Source organism: Caenorhabditis elegans, chromosome III, assembly GCF_000002985.6.
Source record: "Caenorhabditis elegans chromosome III".
In the NCBI taxonomy this organism is placed as follows: Eukaryota; Metazoa; Nematoda; class Chromadorea; order Rhabditida; family Rhabditidae; genus Caenorhabditis; species Caenorhabditis elegans.
The window spans coordinates 4,429,514-4,445,711 of NC_003281.10; the positions used below are offsets into that span (position 1 = coordinate 4,429,514).

Consider the following 16,198-nt stretch of genomic DNA (forward strand, 5'->3'; position numbering starts at 1 on the left):
AAATTAAAACTATACAAGAAGAAGTGTTAGGCCTAAGGACGTGAAAGTTTAAATTATTGAACTTTGAAATTAAAGGGAATGTCAAGTAAGAAATAAAACAGTTTAAGCGTAGATAATTTTATTATAATTGGAACAAAATAATACACCAAATTTTTTGAAAATTGGGAGCGGATAAAAATAGAGAACGTGTATGAAAATTATGTCGATCTCTCACATATACGTGTGTAGCTCGTTTCGGTACATGAATTGCAGCTGAAAATAGATAATTGTGTGTGAATAGTACTTAAATTTACAAACTAACCATCATGGTCACTGCATCAGTTTTTTTGATATAAGTTGTATTGAGACCGATGCAATCTGACAACACCTTAAGCAGAGGAACATATTCTTGTTTCTCGTACAACATCTTATATACTTTCCCTTTGGTCAGCATATCCGTGAGGTAGTTCAGACCAATTGTAAGCGAGTCGTTTCTGGAAAAAAAATCATGAACAATTTGATAAACGATATTTCGTTATTACCTTGCTCTGAACTGGAATTTATGATTATCATCGGTCATTGGCAACAAATATTCGATCTTTTCTCGCAAATCATCCTCCAGGACGTATTCGAGAATTCCTTCGCTGTGAAGTTGTGGCAACTTCTCCAGAAGTGCATCAAACGCTGTGAACATTTTCTCTCGTCTCGTATTCACATCGACTTTTCGGATTTCGATTTCTGGTTTCATATCTGGTCCATCAAGCATTTTGACTCTCATATGGCCTGCAGCACGAAGTCTGTCAATTCTCGCCTGATGCAGAATCGAATTGATACGATGTGTTTCCCAGCATCCAAAGTCGTTTACAGTGAATGGGGTAACATAAACCGGGACGACAGGTGGCGGTGGCACATAGATTTTAGATTTTATAATCAATCTGGGCAATGGAACAGTATCGGAGAACTCTACGACAAGTCTCCAGAAGATGCAAAACTCCTCATCGTACTTCAAATCCTTAAGAATTGATGCTTCCACTGGACCCTGAAGGAAAATGTAAATGTTCGCGAAAAAGAAAAAAAATAAAACTCACTCCAGCCAGCGGCTCAATAACACAAGAATAGGTAAACCGAGAATGCACATCTGGATCAAGTAGTTCTTCGTTCAAATGTTTCATCTAAAATGTAATTTAAATGAAACAAAAACTTCATAACAATAAAAAAACTCACCAATTGTGGTACTTTTTCCACAATAATGAAACCAGGAAGAGCTGTGGTAGACCACAATTCAAAAAAGTCACTCTCGATTTCTGCATTCGCTGGTCTTTCTGCATTTACAGTGCATCGCAAATAACTTTGTCCGTCGCGACCATTTACAGTTTGGGGGTCGGAAAACCAATTATTCCGATCAGGTGGTTCCTCGTTTCGCATTCCTCCTTTCAGACCAAAAGAGAATCCGCCGAGCCGACAAATGCGCTGAAACACGGGAAAACAATATAAAATAAAAAAACTTCTTTCGATTTAAAATTTTATGAAAACATTCGAAATGATTAGTCTACTAGTGACTAAGTAAGTTAGTCAGTCAAGGAAGCAAACTTACATCAACTTTGGATGAAAAATGATAAACTCTGTACGTTTCTCCCAACTGGAACGACTTTGGCAAATTATTGAACTTTCCTCTGAAATTCTTTGGCATTAGTTTGGCACATTTAAGGTTGAAAATACCCGATCGGAACGACGATAGACATGTTTCTGAGGTTAATATCAACACCAACACCAAGAGCAACGAAACGTACGAGTCCTTTGATGCAAGTCTCATCAAACGATGGTGGAAATTTAATGCTTTCGACGGCGATTACTGTAACTGAAAGTTTCGTTGTTCGTGTCACTTGCGCCAGCGGTAAACGATTCCAGCATTTGAGAATGGCATTTTTATTCTGTTCAACAAACATTTTTCGATTGTTTCTGAAAATATGAATAATCAAGACACGAAAATTTATAACGATTTTGAACTTACATATTATTATAGATAATATCTCTCAGTAGCACATTATGCGGCGTGATATTCCTGATCTGCCTGAATCCATATGGAGCACGACGTTTTGGGCGTCCGTTTAATGATCCACTGGAACTCGAGCCATAACTGTTTCTCGGTCTTACTCTATCACCGGGAGTACTGTATCCGAATATTCGACGTCTTGGTGGAGGTGAATAATCAGGACGACCAATGCTAATTTTATCAACATCTGAAGCTAGTCTGTCCACAGTTGATGCACGACTAGAAGCTTGATCATGAGTGGATTCGTAGAAAGACTCAGTTATGATCTCAGGAGTATCCATAGTTGTTTCTGAATGCTGATTTGTCGAATCAAGCCAGGATTCGGAGATGAGAATATTGGAGTCATCATTTAACGCAGAAAATCTCGCGTCGTTTCTGTCGATGACTGTACAAGTTGAAGCAGCACTGGATGATTCATAAACTGATTCCGTTAAAATGAAATCTCCGGAAGTTGAAGCACTATCCGCGATACTTTGATTGTCGAACAAGAGCTGTCTTTCGAATGATGACTCGTTCAGAATTGTTGGATATTCTCCGGTGTCGGGCAGATTGTGATCCAAACTGATGGAATCGTTAATTAAGACAATGTTATTATCAGCAGCTGATAATTGACCGTTTGGATTGGTTCTTGCCAAAGCTCCGGAAACTTCGTAAGACAAATTGAGACTTCTGGATGGGTAATTCGTCGTTCTCGGATGCTCACGAACAGTTGAAGCCAGTTGCCGAACAACAAAAACAGGAACGTTTCTCTCCATCAAAACGCTGAAAGAAAAATAATTATCTCACAGATAATTCAAATAAAAATTACTAACAATTGAGCGTGGACCGTGAATTCTTGTGTCAGAGACATCGCTGCAGTGACACCATTCACATCGATAATCTTCTGCTCGAGGAGAGGACAGAGAAGCTCGTATCTGGAGGCGTTTTGAAATTTAACCGTAGTTCGAAGCTGAAAAGAAAAATGTTGTTATTAAAAGTTGAATAATATTCCATACCCATACGGAGCCATTCGTTATAAAATATGCTGGATCTTTTGGACTTTGAATAACGTGTTCAACGTGAATGGCATTCACAACGTCGTGACGGTTTCTCGGAACTCTGGAAATTCAATTATTAATAATGGATATCTCAGTTTTTACCTTACCTAACTCTGACCTTGTACGAATTCAGTAACAATTCCTCATTCTTCACATGTACACCATTAGCACAAAACAATACTCGGAATGGGATTGCAATGTAATCGATGCTCTGTTTGAAGCGATCAAACGAGTTACTTGACGGATCCAGAACTGCAAAATAAGTGCTCGTTTCATTGGAAATGTAGACGACTCGACAATCAACCATCTCGTCCTCTTCCTGAAATTAAAGCAATTAAAAATCACACAACAAGGAGCAGTATCAAGATTTAGTTGCTTTCATTTATCTTGGAGTCCTTTATATTATTTTTTCAAAGTATGTACCAGGCATAGATCCACAATCGTTGGCACGAAGGAGCCTTCTTCTTTCTGAAATTCCATTCGAAAATCGTAGAGATGACCGGCAGAAAGTTTATCACGGTACTGTTGTAAACCTCTGAACACTTTCCCGATATGTGGAACATTCATACTTGGAAAGTCTTGATTCTCCATCATACTGCGGCAGCTTGCATTCGCTTCAATCTGAAATATTTCAATTGTTTGACGAAACGAATGCTGGGTAACTCACGTATACTTTTCTGGTGATCTGATCAGTGATGACTTTCAGATTCGGCCATTCCGTTGAACGAAAACTGGAGAGTAACTCGTATGAGCAAGAGAAACCAAACGAATTTTCGGGGATACATCGTCTGAAGAAAATGATTTTATGATATTAACATACTTACCAATTACTCACTTTACGAGAATCACATGAACACTTCCGAGGGAAGGCATTGGAGTGTCAAGAGACGTGCTTGGTAAAATGGCGCATCCCATTTTCGGTGTCCAAAAAAGTGCTCCGTGATCATTTTCAGCGATAACGACTCCTTCCAAAACTCCATATACCATTGACTCGGCGATATAAGGCAAAGTCTGAAAAATCGGTTGTATATTTTGCTTTAAGGCTCTTAGCTCAACGTACGGTTTCTCTGTAGTAGAGCTCGAAAATGGGAGTAATTGGAAAATCAGCATAATATCTCCAATTGACAGTCACGCCGTTTTCAAAACTTATTGGCTCCCAGCATACGCCGATTCGATAAATAAAAGGAGTGTCGGTGTTTTGCAAATTTGATCTACTTGTGATTGAGGTTTGAAGCACACGAGTTGGAAGTACAATCTTTTGAAAGTCCGTATTCTCGTTCTCGATAATGCTGTAATCCATTCCATTTATTTTAAATGGATCTCTTTCTAGACATTCATTTGAGAAGTGCACAATAGCGAAGATCTGAAACAAGTTGATTGTAAAATGGTAAAATAATTCGATTTTCATACCACAACTTTGGAATTCACCACCGTTACATCACGAAACCATTCAAAACTGCCACATTGTGCGACAAGCTGAACATTTTAAATTGAGAAAGTTACTCATAATTAATATGATACCGATGGCAAAAAGCTGTTCGCGTGTTCAAATTTGGCTTTAACAGTTGCTCCTGGAGTCGGCGGAAAGTTAAACTTTTCCGAAGGAACGGTGATGCAACAATGATCACTGACAGATCCATCCAAGAATGCGACTCTCCACTGAAAATAATGATTTTACGAACTAATTAAAAATAATTAAAGAAAATACCTCAAACGAATCGCTGAGCTGATTAATCAAAACACCGTATTTATAAAAATGCATTGTTTTGTGGTGATAATCATCGGCAAGTCACAGAAACTCGTAAATCTGAATTAAAAATGTTTCAAAGAAGTCAAAAATCGTCTGGAATAATTTTCAAGTAAAATATATCTCAATTTCGCTATTTTCTTAACAAAAAAGAACGAAATTCAACGAAATAAATGTAGGATAAGAGTTCGTTGGAATCAAAAACAAAAGGTTGCACGGGCGGGTCGCTGTGAGACCTTCGAGTGGGAATGCATGCACCTTGAAAAACTACAGTAACCGAGATAAACATTTCAGGCCTACAACGACGGAAATGGTGACTAAAATTAGTTTAATTGGAGGAAATTAATTCTGAGACTGAAAAACTACATGGTTTTAAATAACTCCCAATTTCCAATTTGGTAAATGTCGAACAAGACAAATTAAGAACAAAATGGGTTTTATTGAAGAAGAAAGTGAAAAAAAAAGAAAAAATAAAGGGTTTTCTGGCAATTGAAAGCGGATAAAAAAAGAAACTATCAAAATTATGTCGATTTCTCACAAATACGTGTGTAGCTCGTTTCGGTACATGTAATGCAACTGAAAATAAATAGATAATTATGCGTGAACAGTACTGAAATTTAGAACTAACCATCATCTTCACTGCATCAGTTTTTTTGATATAAGTTGTATTGAGACCGATGCAATCTGACAACACCTTAAGCAGAGGAACATGTTTTTTCATCTCATTCATCACTTTGTATATTTTTCCTCTAGTGAGCATATCCGTGAGGTAATTCACACCGATTTCCAGCGAGCCGTTTCTGAAAGAATCAGGATAATATGATAAATACATCTAAAAGTTTTATTTCGAACTCACCTGAATGTGAATGTAAATTTATGATTATTATCGTTCATTGGCGTCAATTTTTTAATCTTTACTCGTAAATCATCCTCCAGGACGTATCCGAGAATTCCTTCGCTGTGAAGTTGTGGCAACTTCTCCAGAAGTGCATCAAACGCTGCGAACATTTTCTCTCGTCTCGTATTCACATCGACCTTTCGAACCTCGATTTCTGGTCTCAAATCTGGTCCGTCAATCATCTTAACTCTTGGATCGCCAACGGCCCGCATTCTGTCAAGCTTCTCTTGAGCCAAAATCGAATTGATTCGTAAAGTTTCCCAACATCCGTAGTCGTCCACAGAAAAAGTGCCACTTTGCACCGGTTCTGTTCTTATCTGTGGCACAACCTTGTCAGTTTTTTCCTTTAATCTGGGAAGTGGAACAGTATCGGAAAACTCGACGACAAGTCTCCAGAATATGCAAATGTCTTCACCTTCTTTAACATCTTTGAGAATTGAAGCTTCCACAGGGCCCTGAAACAAAAAGTAAATGATATAAACCCAGAACATATAGAGAGATACGGCAGAGATAAATTCCGAAAAAAGAGGTTTGTGAAATATGAAATCTCATTTTTGCAGTGTTTCTATGGAAATAGCTAAACGTAAACTCACTCCAGCCAGGGGCTCAATAATGCAAGTATACATATGTTGATGGTGCACATCTGGATTAATTGGTTCTTTATTCAAATGGTTCATCTGGAATGATAAAAAAGTCAACATCAAAAAAGAAAATAAACTGACCAAGAGTGGGACTTTTTCCACAATGATGAATCCAGGAAGACCATGGACTGTCCACAATTCGAAAACATCACTTTCGATTTCTGAAATCGCTGGTCTCGCTGCATTTACAGTACATCTCAAATATCTTTGTCCGTACCGACCATTCACTGTTTCGGGGTTGGAAATACAATTCACTGGAGCCACGCGACTCAATTCTCCATTGAGGCCGTGCGAAAATCCTCCGATCCGACAAATGAGCTGAAAAACGCAACAATTAGGACAAAAAGCTTCGTATTAATCAGAAATTCAACTATCATCAGTGAATCAGAAGGTCCATTGCAAGTTAGAAAAGCAAACTTACATCTTTGTAGGATGAAAAGTGGAAAACTTTATACGCATCCCCTAACTGGAACGATTTCGGCAGATTATTGAAATTTCCTCTAAAATTTTTAGTATTAACTTTGAGAAAACTTTACATTAATATATACCCGATCGGAACAACGACAGACGTGTTCTTGACGTTCATATCATCATATACAACAGCGAAACGTACGAGTCCTTTGATGCAAGTATCATCAAATGATGGTGGAAATTTGATGCTTTCGACGGCGATTACTGTACAGAAGATTTTCTTCGTTCGTGTCACTTGCGCCAGCGGTAAACGATTCCAGCATTTGAGAATGGCATTTTTATTCTGTTCAACAAACATTTTTCGATTGTTTCTGAAAATATGAATAATCAAGACACGAAAATTTATAACGATTTTGAACTTACATATTATTATAGATAATATCTCTCAGTAGCACATTATGCGGCGTGATATTCCTGATCTGCCTGAATCCATATGGAGCACGACGTTTTGGGCGTCCGTTTAATGATCCACTGGAACTCGAGCCATAACTGTTTCTCGGTCTTACTCTATCACCGGGAGTACTGTATCCGAATATTCGACGTCTTGGTGGAGGTGAATAATCAGGACGACCAATGCTAATTTTATCAACATCTGAAGCTAGTCTGTCCACAGTTGATGCACGACTAGAAGCTTGATCATGAGTGGATTCGTAGAAAGACTCAGTTATGATCTCAGGAGTATCCATAGTTGTTTCTGAATGCTGATTTGTCGAATCAAGCCAGGATTCGGAGATGAGAATATTGGAGTCATCATTTAACGCAGAAAATCTCGCGTCGTTTCTGTCGATGACTGTACAAGTTGAAGCAGCACTGGATGATTCATAAACTGATTCCGTTAAAATGAAATCTCCGGAAGTTGAAGCACTATCCGCGATACTTTGATTGTCGAACAAGAGCTGTCTTTCGAATGATGACTCGTTCAGAATTGTTGGATATTCTCCGGTGTCGGGCAGATTGTGATCCAAACTGATGGAATCGTTAATTAAGACAATGTTATTATCAGCAGCTGATAATTGACCGTTTGGATTGGTTCTTGCCAAAGCTCCGGAAACTTCGTAAGACAAATTGAGACTTCTGGATGGGTAATTCGTCGTTCTCGGATGCTCACGAACAGTTGAAGCCAGTTGCCGAACAACAAAAACAGGAACGTTTCTCTCCATCAAAACGCTGAAAGAAAAATAATTATCTCACAGATAATTCAAATAAAAATTACTAACAATTGAGCGTGGACCGTGAATTCTTGTGTCAGAGACATCGCTGCAGTGACACCATTCACATCGATAATCTTCTGCTCGAGGAGAGGACAGAGAAGCTCGTATCTGGAGGCGTTTTGAAATTTAACCGTAGTTCGAAGCTGAAAAGAAAAATGTTGTTATTAAAAGTTGAATAATATTCCATACCCATACGGAGCCATTCGTTATAAAATATGCTGGATCTTTTGGACTTTGAATAACGTGTTCAACGTGAATGGCATTCACAACGTCGTGACGGTTTCTCGGAACTCTGGAAATTCAATTATTAATAATGGATATCTCAGTTTTTACCTTACCTAACTCTGACCTTGTACGAATTCAGTAACAATTCCTCATTCTTCACATGTACACCATTAGCACAAAACAATACTCGGAATGGGATTGCAATGTAATCGATGCTCTGTTTGAAGCGATCAAACGAGTTACTTGACGGATCCAGAACTGCAAAATAAGTGCTCGTTTCATTGGAAATGTAGACGACTCGACAATCAACCATCTCGTCCTCTTCCTGAAATTAAAGCAATTAAAAATCACACAACAAGGAGCAGTATCAAGATTTAGTTGCTTTCATTTATCTTGGAGTCCTTTATATTATTTTTTCAAAGTATGTACCAGGCATAGATCCACAATCGTTGGCACGAAGGAGCCTTCTTCTTTCTGAAATTCCATTCGAAAATCGTAGAGATGACCGGCAGAAAGTTTATCACGGTACTGTTGTAAACCTCTGAACACTTTCCCGATATGTGGAACATTCATACTTGGAAAGTCTTGATTCTCCATCATACTGCGGCAGCTTGCATTCGCTTCAATCTGAAATATTTCAATTGTTTGACGAAACGAATGCTGGGTAACTCACGTATACTTTTCTGGTGATCTGATCAGTGATGACTTTCAGATTCGGCCATTCCGTTGAACGAAAACTGGAGAGTAACTCGTATGAGCAAGAGAAACCAAACGAATTTTCGGGGATACATCGTCTGAAGAAAATGATTTTATGATATTAACATACTTACCAATTACTCACTTTACGAGAATCACATGAACACTTCCGAGGGAAGGCATTGGAGTGTCAAGAGACGTGCTTGGTAAAATGGCGCATCCCATTTTCGGTGTCCAAAAAAGTGCTCCGTGATCATTTTCAGCGATAACGACTCCTTCCAAAACTCCATATACCATTGACTCGGCGATATAAGGCAAAGTCTGAAAAATCGGTTGTATATTTTGCTTTAAGGCTCTTAGCTCAACGTACGGTTTCTCTGTAGTAGAGCTCGAAAATGGGAGTAATTGGAAAATCAGCATAATATCTCCAATTGACAGTCACGCCGTTTTCAAAACTTATTGGCTCCCAGCATACGCCGATTCGATAAATAAAAGGAGTGTCGGTGTTTTGCAAATTTGATCTACTTGTGATTGAGGTTTGAAGCACACGAGTTGGAAGTACAATCTTTTGAAAGTCCGTATTCTCGTTCTCGATAATGCTGTAATCCATTCCATTTATTTTAAATGGATCTCTTTCTAGACATTCATTTGAGAAGTGCACAATAGCGAAGATCTGAAACAAGTTGATTGTAAAATGGTAAAATAATTCGATTTTCATACCACAACTTTGGAATTCACCACCGTTACATCACGAAACCATTCAAAACTGCCACATTGTGCGACAAGCTGAACATTTTAAATTGAGAAAGTTACTCATAATTAATATGATACCGATGGCAAAAAGCTGTTCGCGTGTTCAAATTTGGCTTTAACAGTTGCTCCTGGAGTCGGCGGAAAGTTAAACTTTTCCGAAGGAACGGTGATGCAACAATGATCACTGACAGATCCATCCAAGAATGCGACTCTCCACTGAAAATAATGATTTTACGAACTAATTAAAAATAATTAAAGAAAATACCTCAAACGAATCTCTGAGCTGATCAATCAAAACGCCGTATTTATAAAAATGCATTGTTTTGCGGTGATAATCATCGGCAAGTCACAGAAACTCGTAAATCTGAATTAAAAATGTTTTAAAGAAGTCCAAAGCAAATCTGAACACTTTACGCTGAAGATTTAACCGAATTTCACTATTTTCAAATTTAGAAATCACTTTTTAACAAAAAAATTAGCTAAATGAAAGCGAAAAATGGGAAAATCTCCGTTTGGACCGAGCAGGCATGCACTGGTGGCGTGGTGAGACCTGTGAACCGACATGCATGCACCTTTAAGTGTGACTGTAACCGGATTGAAATTTTCAGGCCTACAACGGTGGAATTAAAATTGTTGTGAAGACTTGTTCGTTTGGTGTAGACGATGATATGTCGAATTTTGAACTGTACAGAAATAAGCCATAAAACATTTTGATGCTAATTTCAAGTTTTTGCGAACCTAAGCAAATTCAAAGAAAAAAGGGCGGAGTTGGTCTGAAACTTCTCAGTTCTCACTTTCCAGCTGCTTCCAAAGTTTTTCCATGATATTTGGTCCTTTTGCCACTATATATGTAGTTTTTGACTATTTCCCCACAGGCGATACTCCTGCTTTAAAGAAAAATGTAATAATGACATTAAGTTTAAAAAATCCCAGATTTTGGTGATTTTTCCACTCTTGCTAAAATCTCCCATTGACAGTACTCCACCATCAAACAAGGACAAACTCAAGAAGTTTAAACAAACGATTCGAATGTCTATTTGTTTGAACTTTCTCCCAATTCTTTTTTTATTTACAAACACATTTCCTCATTCTTTCTTCCCATTTTTTATTATAGTTTTCGATGACTCTTTGCAGAAAAAAAAAACGAGAACTTTTGCTTGTTTAGTTAACATTTGAGATATTGAGACAGTTTGTTCTTCTATTTTTCAACATTTATATACGATATTTTTGAAGAATATTTTCTCTAAATTGATCTCAATTGTAATTCACAATAGAAGCCTATACATATCCTAACTAGCATCAATAATGTATAATTCCTTTTCAACCGTGACCATTTCAATTGAATTCGTTCCGAATATCCTCACTTTCTCTTTCAAAGTGTCTGCCAACCTTTTTGAAAAGACACGAAAATGATGATCTGTTCGCATTTGGGCAGGTATTTCACAAGTTTTTGCAATTTTATAGAACTTGGAATTTCAATATATCCGCAGAGCATTTATTTTGCGATTTTTGAGCAGAATTTTAAATAATAAGTTTTCATAATATTCTCAGACCTTTATATTTCTGTCAATTTTCGTGAATAATGTGATAGTGAAACATTCAAATTTCCTCACAAGTGTTCTGTAACAATATTCCCGAAAATTTTCGTGCAAGAATCTATTTTGCAAAAAAAAAAAATCAAAAGTCATATTAGGGGGACGCAAAAAACGCCTTTCGAAATCGAAAATCAATCTCGCCCCAACGCCAATTTTAAACGCTCCGCCCCTAAACATTGGGTCTCGTTAGGTAAAACCGTAAATTCAAGTTTTTTCCACTTTTCTGTTGCTTTTAATATTTCTTTTTAATTTTAAAATTAAGTTAAGAAGTGCATGATATAGTGACATGATATAGTGGGAAGAAAACGGTTTTTGATTCAATTTTAATTTTAATTTTTCATCATTTTTCACGCAAAATTCTAGAAAAATAACGAAAATGTTTGAATTTCCCAGAATACCTTAAAAAATACCAATGACAAATAATAAGCTATAATTTTTTTTGTAGCAAAATTGTTAAATTTTCTAATTGTCAAAGTTAGGAAAGTTTCCCCAAAAATTCTATTTAATTTCGAAATCAAAAGTATTTCAAAATTTCTTTTCTAAAATTCCACTGACTCATCATCACATCTCTTTTCTTTTCGAAGGTCTCTTTTTCGAAAAACCACTCCCTATTTTTGTGGACAATAAAAGTGTTCAGACAGTTTCAAATGACTCATCGCAGTTATTTCGTTCTCAATATATTTCTGCCTTATTTTCGAAGCATAACCAGTTATGAATCTCTTTCAATTTAATTTTATTTCCGTTTAAAAAGTAGGAATCAAAGATGAACTGACGTCAATTTTCCACTATTTTGCAGACTTCTTTTCAATGTTTCACAAATATTTACACTCATTGGTGGACGTAATACTTGAAACTTCCCTACGAAGAAAATAAATAAAAAATATTATCCAACTGCGAAATTACGAGAATCTTGAATTCTGCCAGCCTCATAGGGAGCTATTAGGCGTTTTAGGAAAATTAAAATATTTACTTTAAAAATCCTAAAAAAAATAAATCTGAAACGCTATCAATAAAGCATTCAGAAAGTACTGCACTTCCCACATTCTATAGATTTGCTCATAAAATTTGATGCATTGGCCGTGTTCACACATACTTGATACATCATATTTTACAAGCAAATTCGGTTCACTTTTTCTTTGTACTATATTGAACTGTCGTGTAATCCCTGATCCAAAAGTGCAAAATTCTTTACCACATTCAATTCTCCCATTATCCAAATACCTCAAAAAGTCTACCTGAAATATATACCTCAAAGTTCTAGAAAACCGACATAATGGCAACTGCAAAGATCCATTTCAAGCCGTATTTTGATGAGGTAAGCCTGTGGGAAACTAGTAAAGTTAAGCCGAAAATTGTAGGTTGCCGCCTCGGAGCAACTAGAGAAGGCTCTTAGAAACAAGGAGAAACTGAAGATTTTGGAAATCTTGGTTTCGGTTAATAATACACAGAGACAGATGGTAAGATTTTAATGGTAGGTAGGCATGCCTGCCTACTCACCTGCCTATGTCTAAAAGCTCCATATTTCCAGATCCGCACACCCTACAAAACTCGTTACGGAAAGGATTTGGAAGATGAAATCAAAAAAGCATTTTCTGGAGATTTCGAAGATTTTCTCGTTGCTCTACTTCAAACTCCTACTAAACTAGACGTGACTGAGCTGAATCGATCTGTGAAGGGTCTTGGAACAAATGAGAAAAATTTGATCGAAATTCTGACAACTAGGACTAACGAGGAAATTGAAGCGGCGAAGTTAGTTTTTAAAAAGTTTTTCGAAATTAGAAGCTTGAAGTCAAAACTAAATTTTACAACAACAGAAACAATTGGGAAGTAGGCATGGTATAGACATCAGGCGGGAACGTGAAAACACATAGGTAGGCAGCGATTTGGTGCAGAGTAGGCACTTAGGCAGGCATAAGGTAGGTCCGTGGGTAGACAAACATAACCCAGACAGCACTATGGTTATGAATAAGGCATAGGCAGACAGTCTTGATGTAGGTCCCGAAGCAAGGTATAACGTAGGCACGCAGAAAGGCGGAGATTTCAAAAGTATGAATCAGTCGTAATTCCTGTGCGTAGGCTTTTGAAAGCTAGTTAGGTCTCCCGAAAACGAACCCAATGATAATTTTAAAGTTGTTTTCTAGAAAATGTCCTTAAAAAAATTAATATCAACATATGTTTTTTCTAGAAACACTTACTTCATGACTTACTCCAAATCATTGGAAGATGCAATTTCTGCTGATACTTCTGGAGACTTCCGGCGTCTTCTCATTGTCATTCTCCAAGCAAAACGCGAAGAAGGTGGATTCGCTGATACATTCAAAGTTGGGCCTCACGCTGCTCAAATTCTGAAAAGTTTTGACAAAAAGTCTGGAGTCGAAAAATTCGATGCGTTCAAGATCTTTGCAACATGCAATGGAGCTCATATTCAAAAAGTTATTGAAGAAGTCGAGAGACAATCTGGAAAAGAGTTCCAGAAACTTATTGACAAGGAGCTCAGCGGAGATTTCAAGAATTTGGTGTTGTCTCTTATTGAGACTTCGAGAAATAAGCCTCGATATTTTGCAAATTCGATTCATTTGGCAACCAAGGTAGGTGCAAGATATTTGAAATCTTAGTTCAGAGAAATTTGACTTTAGGTAAATGACAAAAATTTCCTGATTTGATTTAAACATTTATCTTTTTGTTACATGTAGGAACTTTCACAAGTCTACACACATATCGTGCTTAACTTCCTACGTAGGCACGGAAGTAGGCACAGAAGTAAGCAATGTAGTAGGCACGCGTGTAGGCGTAAGGCTTTAGATAAAATTAATCAACTATGAAGATATAGGAAAAGAGTTAAACTAAAGCTGGTAACGCTAAAAACATTCTAGATAAAAACCCTCAAAGTTCAGGAAATATTCATGTTTTCAGGGAATGGGAACACGTGACAAGGATCTTATTCGTATTCTGGTATCCCGATCGGAAAATGATTTGGTGATCATTGAACACGAATTTCAAACTCTTTTTGGAAAACCATTGACTCAGGTGAGCCTATCAAGTAGACTGATATTACCTGCAACGTTTACGCCAAAATGTGTACTGAAAATAGAACAAAAAATATGTTGATATTTCCAAATACAGTTCAAAATACAAATTTCTATTTAAGATCCCCAGAGCGATGTTCGTAATATTTTCTATAGAAAACCATATTGGTTTCTCTTTATAAATTTCATAAAATTGCAGCTAATCAAGGAGGAGTGCAAGGCAGAATACCGTGATGGTTTGACGATGCTTGTCAAGGGAAATCCAAGACCTTAGAAAATGAAATACAAACTATCGATTAAAATGCTTTCTGTTTGAAATTGCTTTACATTGAAACTACTTTATAAAATCTATTTCTAAACGTTTTTATTTTAATAAAAGTTTGAAAAATGACAAGCGACAATTCCAAAAAGTGCTCACAAAGTTTTCTTGAAAATTAGCATTACATGTCCCACGTTCAATGCTGGTCAACATCCCATTATAAATTTCTTATGATTTTCGAGCAGCTGACATCTCCCGAGTCGGTTAGAACAGAACAGGACCTGAAGCAATTGTACCTCAAAACCCCGATTATTAATCGAAATATTTTTCTATAGAATTTCTGATTAGACTCATTTAAAAGTCTGTTAAACTAAATGCAGAAAAATATTTATTTCACTGTAGAACAATGTTTCAATTAATGTGCCAGTCCATAATTTTGGCCATTCTCTGTTTCATCACGAACTCTTGATCTTTTTAAGATTCTCCCCTTGAATCAAATTCAAAAATTTGTTATGTAGCAAAACTGCAGACTATAATTATCCATAAGGTCCCCTCCCGACGCCTTTTCCGTTTCCTTTTAGATTCCATTTCTTTTGTTCTTCATAGTGACCCTCACATGGATCGAAAATTGGCGTGTTCCTCGTTCATCGGCATTCGATTCCTATTCATTCAGGCTCTATTTTGCAATAATTCAAACCATCTCTCTATGTCTTGTCGGGGAAGAAGAGGTCATGGTGGGGTTGAATTTCCTCCCTTTTCCCACCGTAATTCAGGCGCCGTTCCGTCGATTCCGCCATTTCACCGCCGACACACACACGTTGAAATGATGGAAAAACCCCTTTTGATGAGAGGAACGGGCGGTATGTGAAAACAGACTGATGAGTGATTTATTGAGAAAATGTCAATGAAATTTAGTGTTGAAATTTTGGAATTTGTGACAGGCAGGCAGGATCCTGGCGCCTACCTGCCTGCCTGTCGTGTCTTGTCGGCGTTTTTTTTCAACATAAAAGTTAGAGTTTAAAATTTTAAAAATCGCAAAAATTGAAAATTTTTAAGCGTTAAAATTATAACTTTAGTTTAAACAACTTTAGACGAAAAATTCAAATTTTTAACTTTTCAAAAAACATTTTTGTTCGGGAATTTCAAAGTGTTAATTTTTAGAAAATTATTTGGCATAAAAAATTTATAATAAAATTGTTTAAAGAATCATGATTTAAAAAAAGCTAGCATTTGAACAAAAAAAACAATTTCTAAATATTTTTCCCTACAATACATCTACCGTACCACTATCATATCTACAGTAAAATATCAAATCCGCTGCTAACTTTAAGAAAAACTCTTTATATTTGCAAAATAGTATGAAGATTTTAATTTTTTATTCACTAAAAGTACAATTTACAGTAAAAAAGATAGTATATCAATATGATAGGAATCTAATTATAAATAAAAAAGACGGGCACCCGGTTGGCCGTTGGATTAAAATGAAAAGACGAAAAAAACTGGAATCGGTGAAATTGAGTTGAAGACATGAGGAAGGGAAAGAAAGTTTTAAAGAAATGAGGAAAAGCACACAGGTTGAAGGGAGTTTTAAAGAAGATCGGTAGAGA

At 36.7% G+C, this 16,198-nt stretch overlaps 3 protein-coding genes across 3 annotated transcripts; 1 reads left to right on the plus strand and 2 right to left on the minus strand.

The window, feature by feature from the left end:
- Window positions 1–101: 101 nt before the first annotated feature.
- C28A5.1 (Ig-like domain-containing protein) lies at window positions 102–4,831 on the minus strand (the record flags this gene model as incomplete). Its single annotated transcript, NM_065500.7, has 18 exons — window positions 102–252; window positions 302–473; window positions 522–1,018; window positions 1,068–1,151; window positions 1,204–1,449; window positions 1,574–1,652; window positions 1,699–1,938; window positions 1,991–2,794; window positions 2,845–2,981; window positions 3,028–3,130; window positions 3,177–3,388; window positions 3,493–3,690; window positions 3,737–3,857; window positions 3,905–4,080; window positions 4,130–4,432; window positions 4,480–4,545; window positions 4,591–4,728; window positions 4,778–4,831. 18 exons carry the CDS (start codon window positions 4,829–4,831, stop codon window positions 211–213), a joined length of 3,672 nt encoding a protein of 1,223 aa, NP_497901.1. The 3' UTR covers window positions 102–210.
- A 405-nt stretch (window positions 4,832–5,236) lies between these two features.
- On the minus strand, window positions 5,237–10,030 carry C28A5.2 (REJ domain-containing protein; the record flags this gene model as incomplete). Its single annotated transcript, NM_001384074.2, has 18 exons — window positions 5,237–5,392; window positions 5,445–5,616; window positions 5,673–6,169; window positions 6,308–6,391; window positions 6,437–6,673; window positions 6,777–6,855; window positions 6,904–7,137; window positions 7,190–7,993; window positions 8,044–8,180; window positions 8,227–8,329; window positions 8,376–8,587; window positions 8,692–8,889; window positions 8,936–9,056; window positions 9,104–9,279; window positions 9,329–9,631; window positions 9,679–9,744; window positions 9,790–9,927; window positions 9,977–10,030. The coding sequence occupies 18 exons, from the start codon at window positions 10,028–10,030 to the stop codon at window positions 5,351–5,353; spliced, it is 3,657 nt and encodes a 1,218-aa protein (NP_001369843.1). The 3' UTR covers window positions 5,237–5,350.
- A 2,537-nt stretch (window positions 10,031–12,567) lies between these two features.
- On the plus strand, window positions 12,568–14,724 carry nex-3 (Annexin). The gene is made up of 6 exons (NM_065502.4): window positions 12,568–12,621; window positions 12,665–12,763; window positions 12,835–13,055; window positions 13,492–13,894; window positions 14,220–14,333; window positions 14,532–14,724. Exons 1-6 carry the CDS (start codon window positions 12,580–12,582, stop codon window positions 14,604–14,606), a joined length of 954 nt encoding a protein of 317 aa, NP_497903.1. The 5' UTR covers window positions 12,568–12,579; the 3' UTR covers window positions 14,607–14,724.
- The last annotated feature ends 1,474 nt before the right edge of the window (window positions 14,725–16,198 follow it).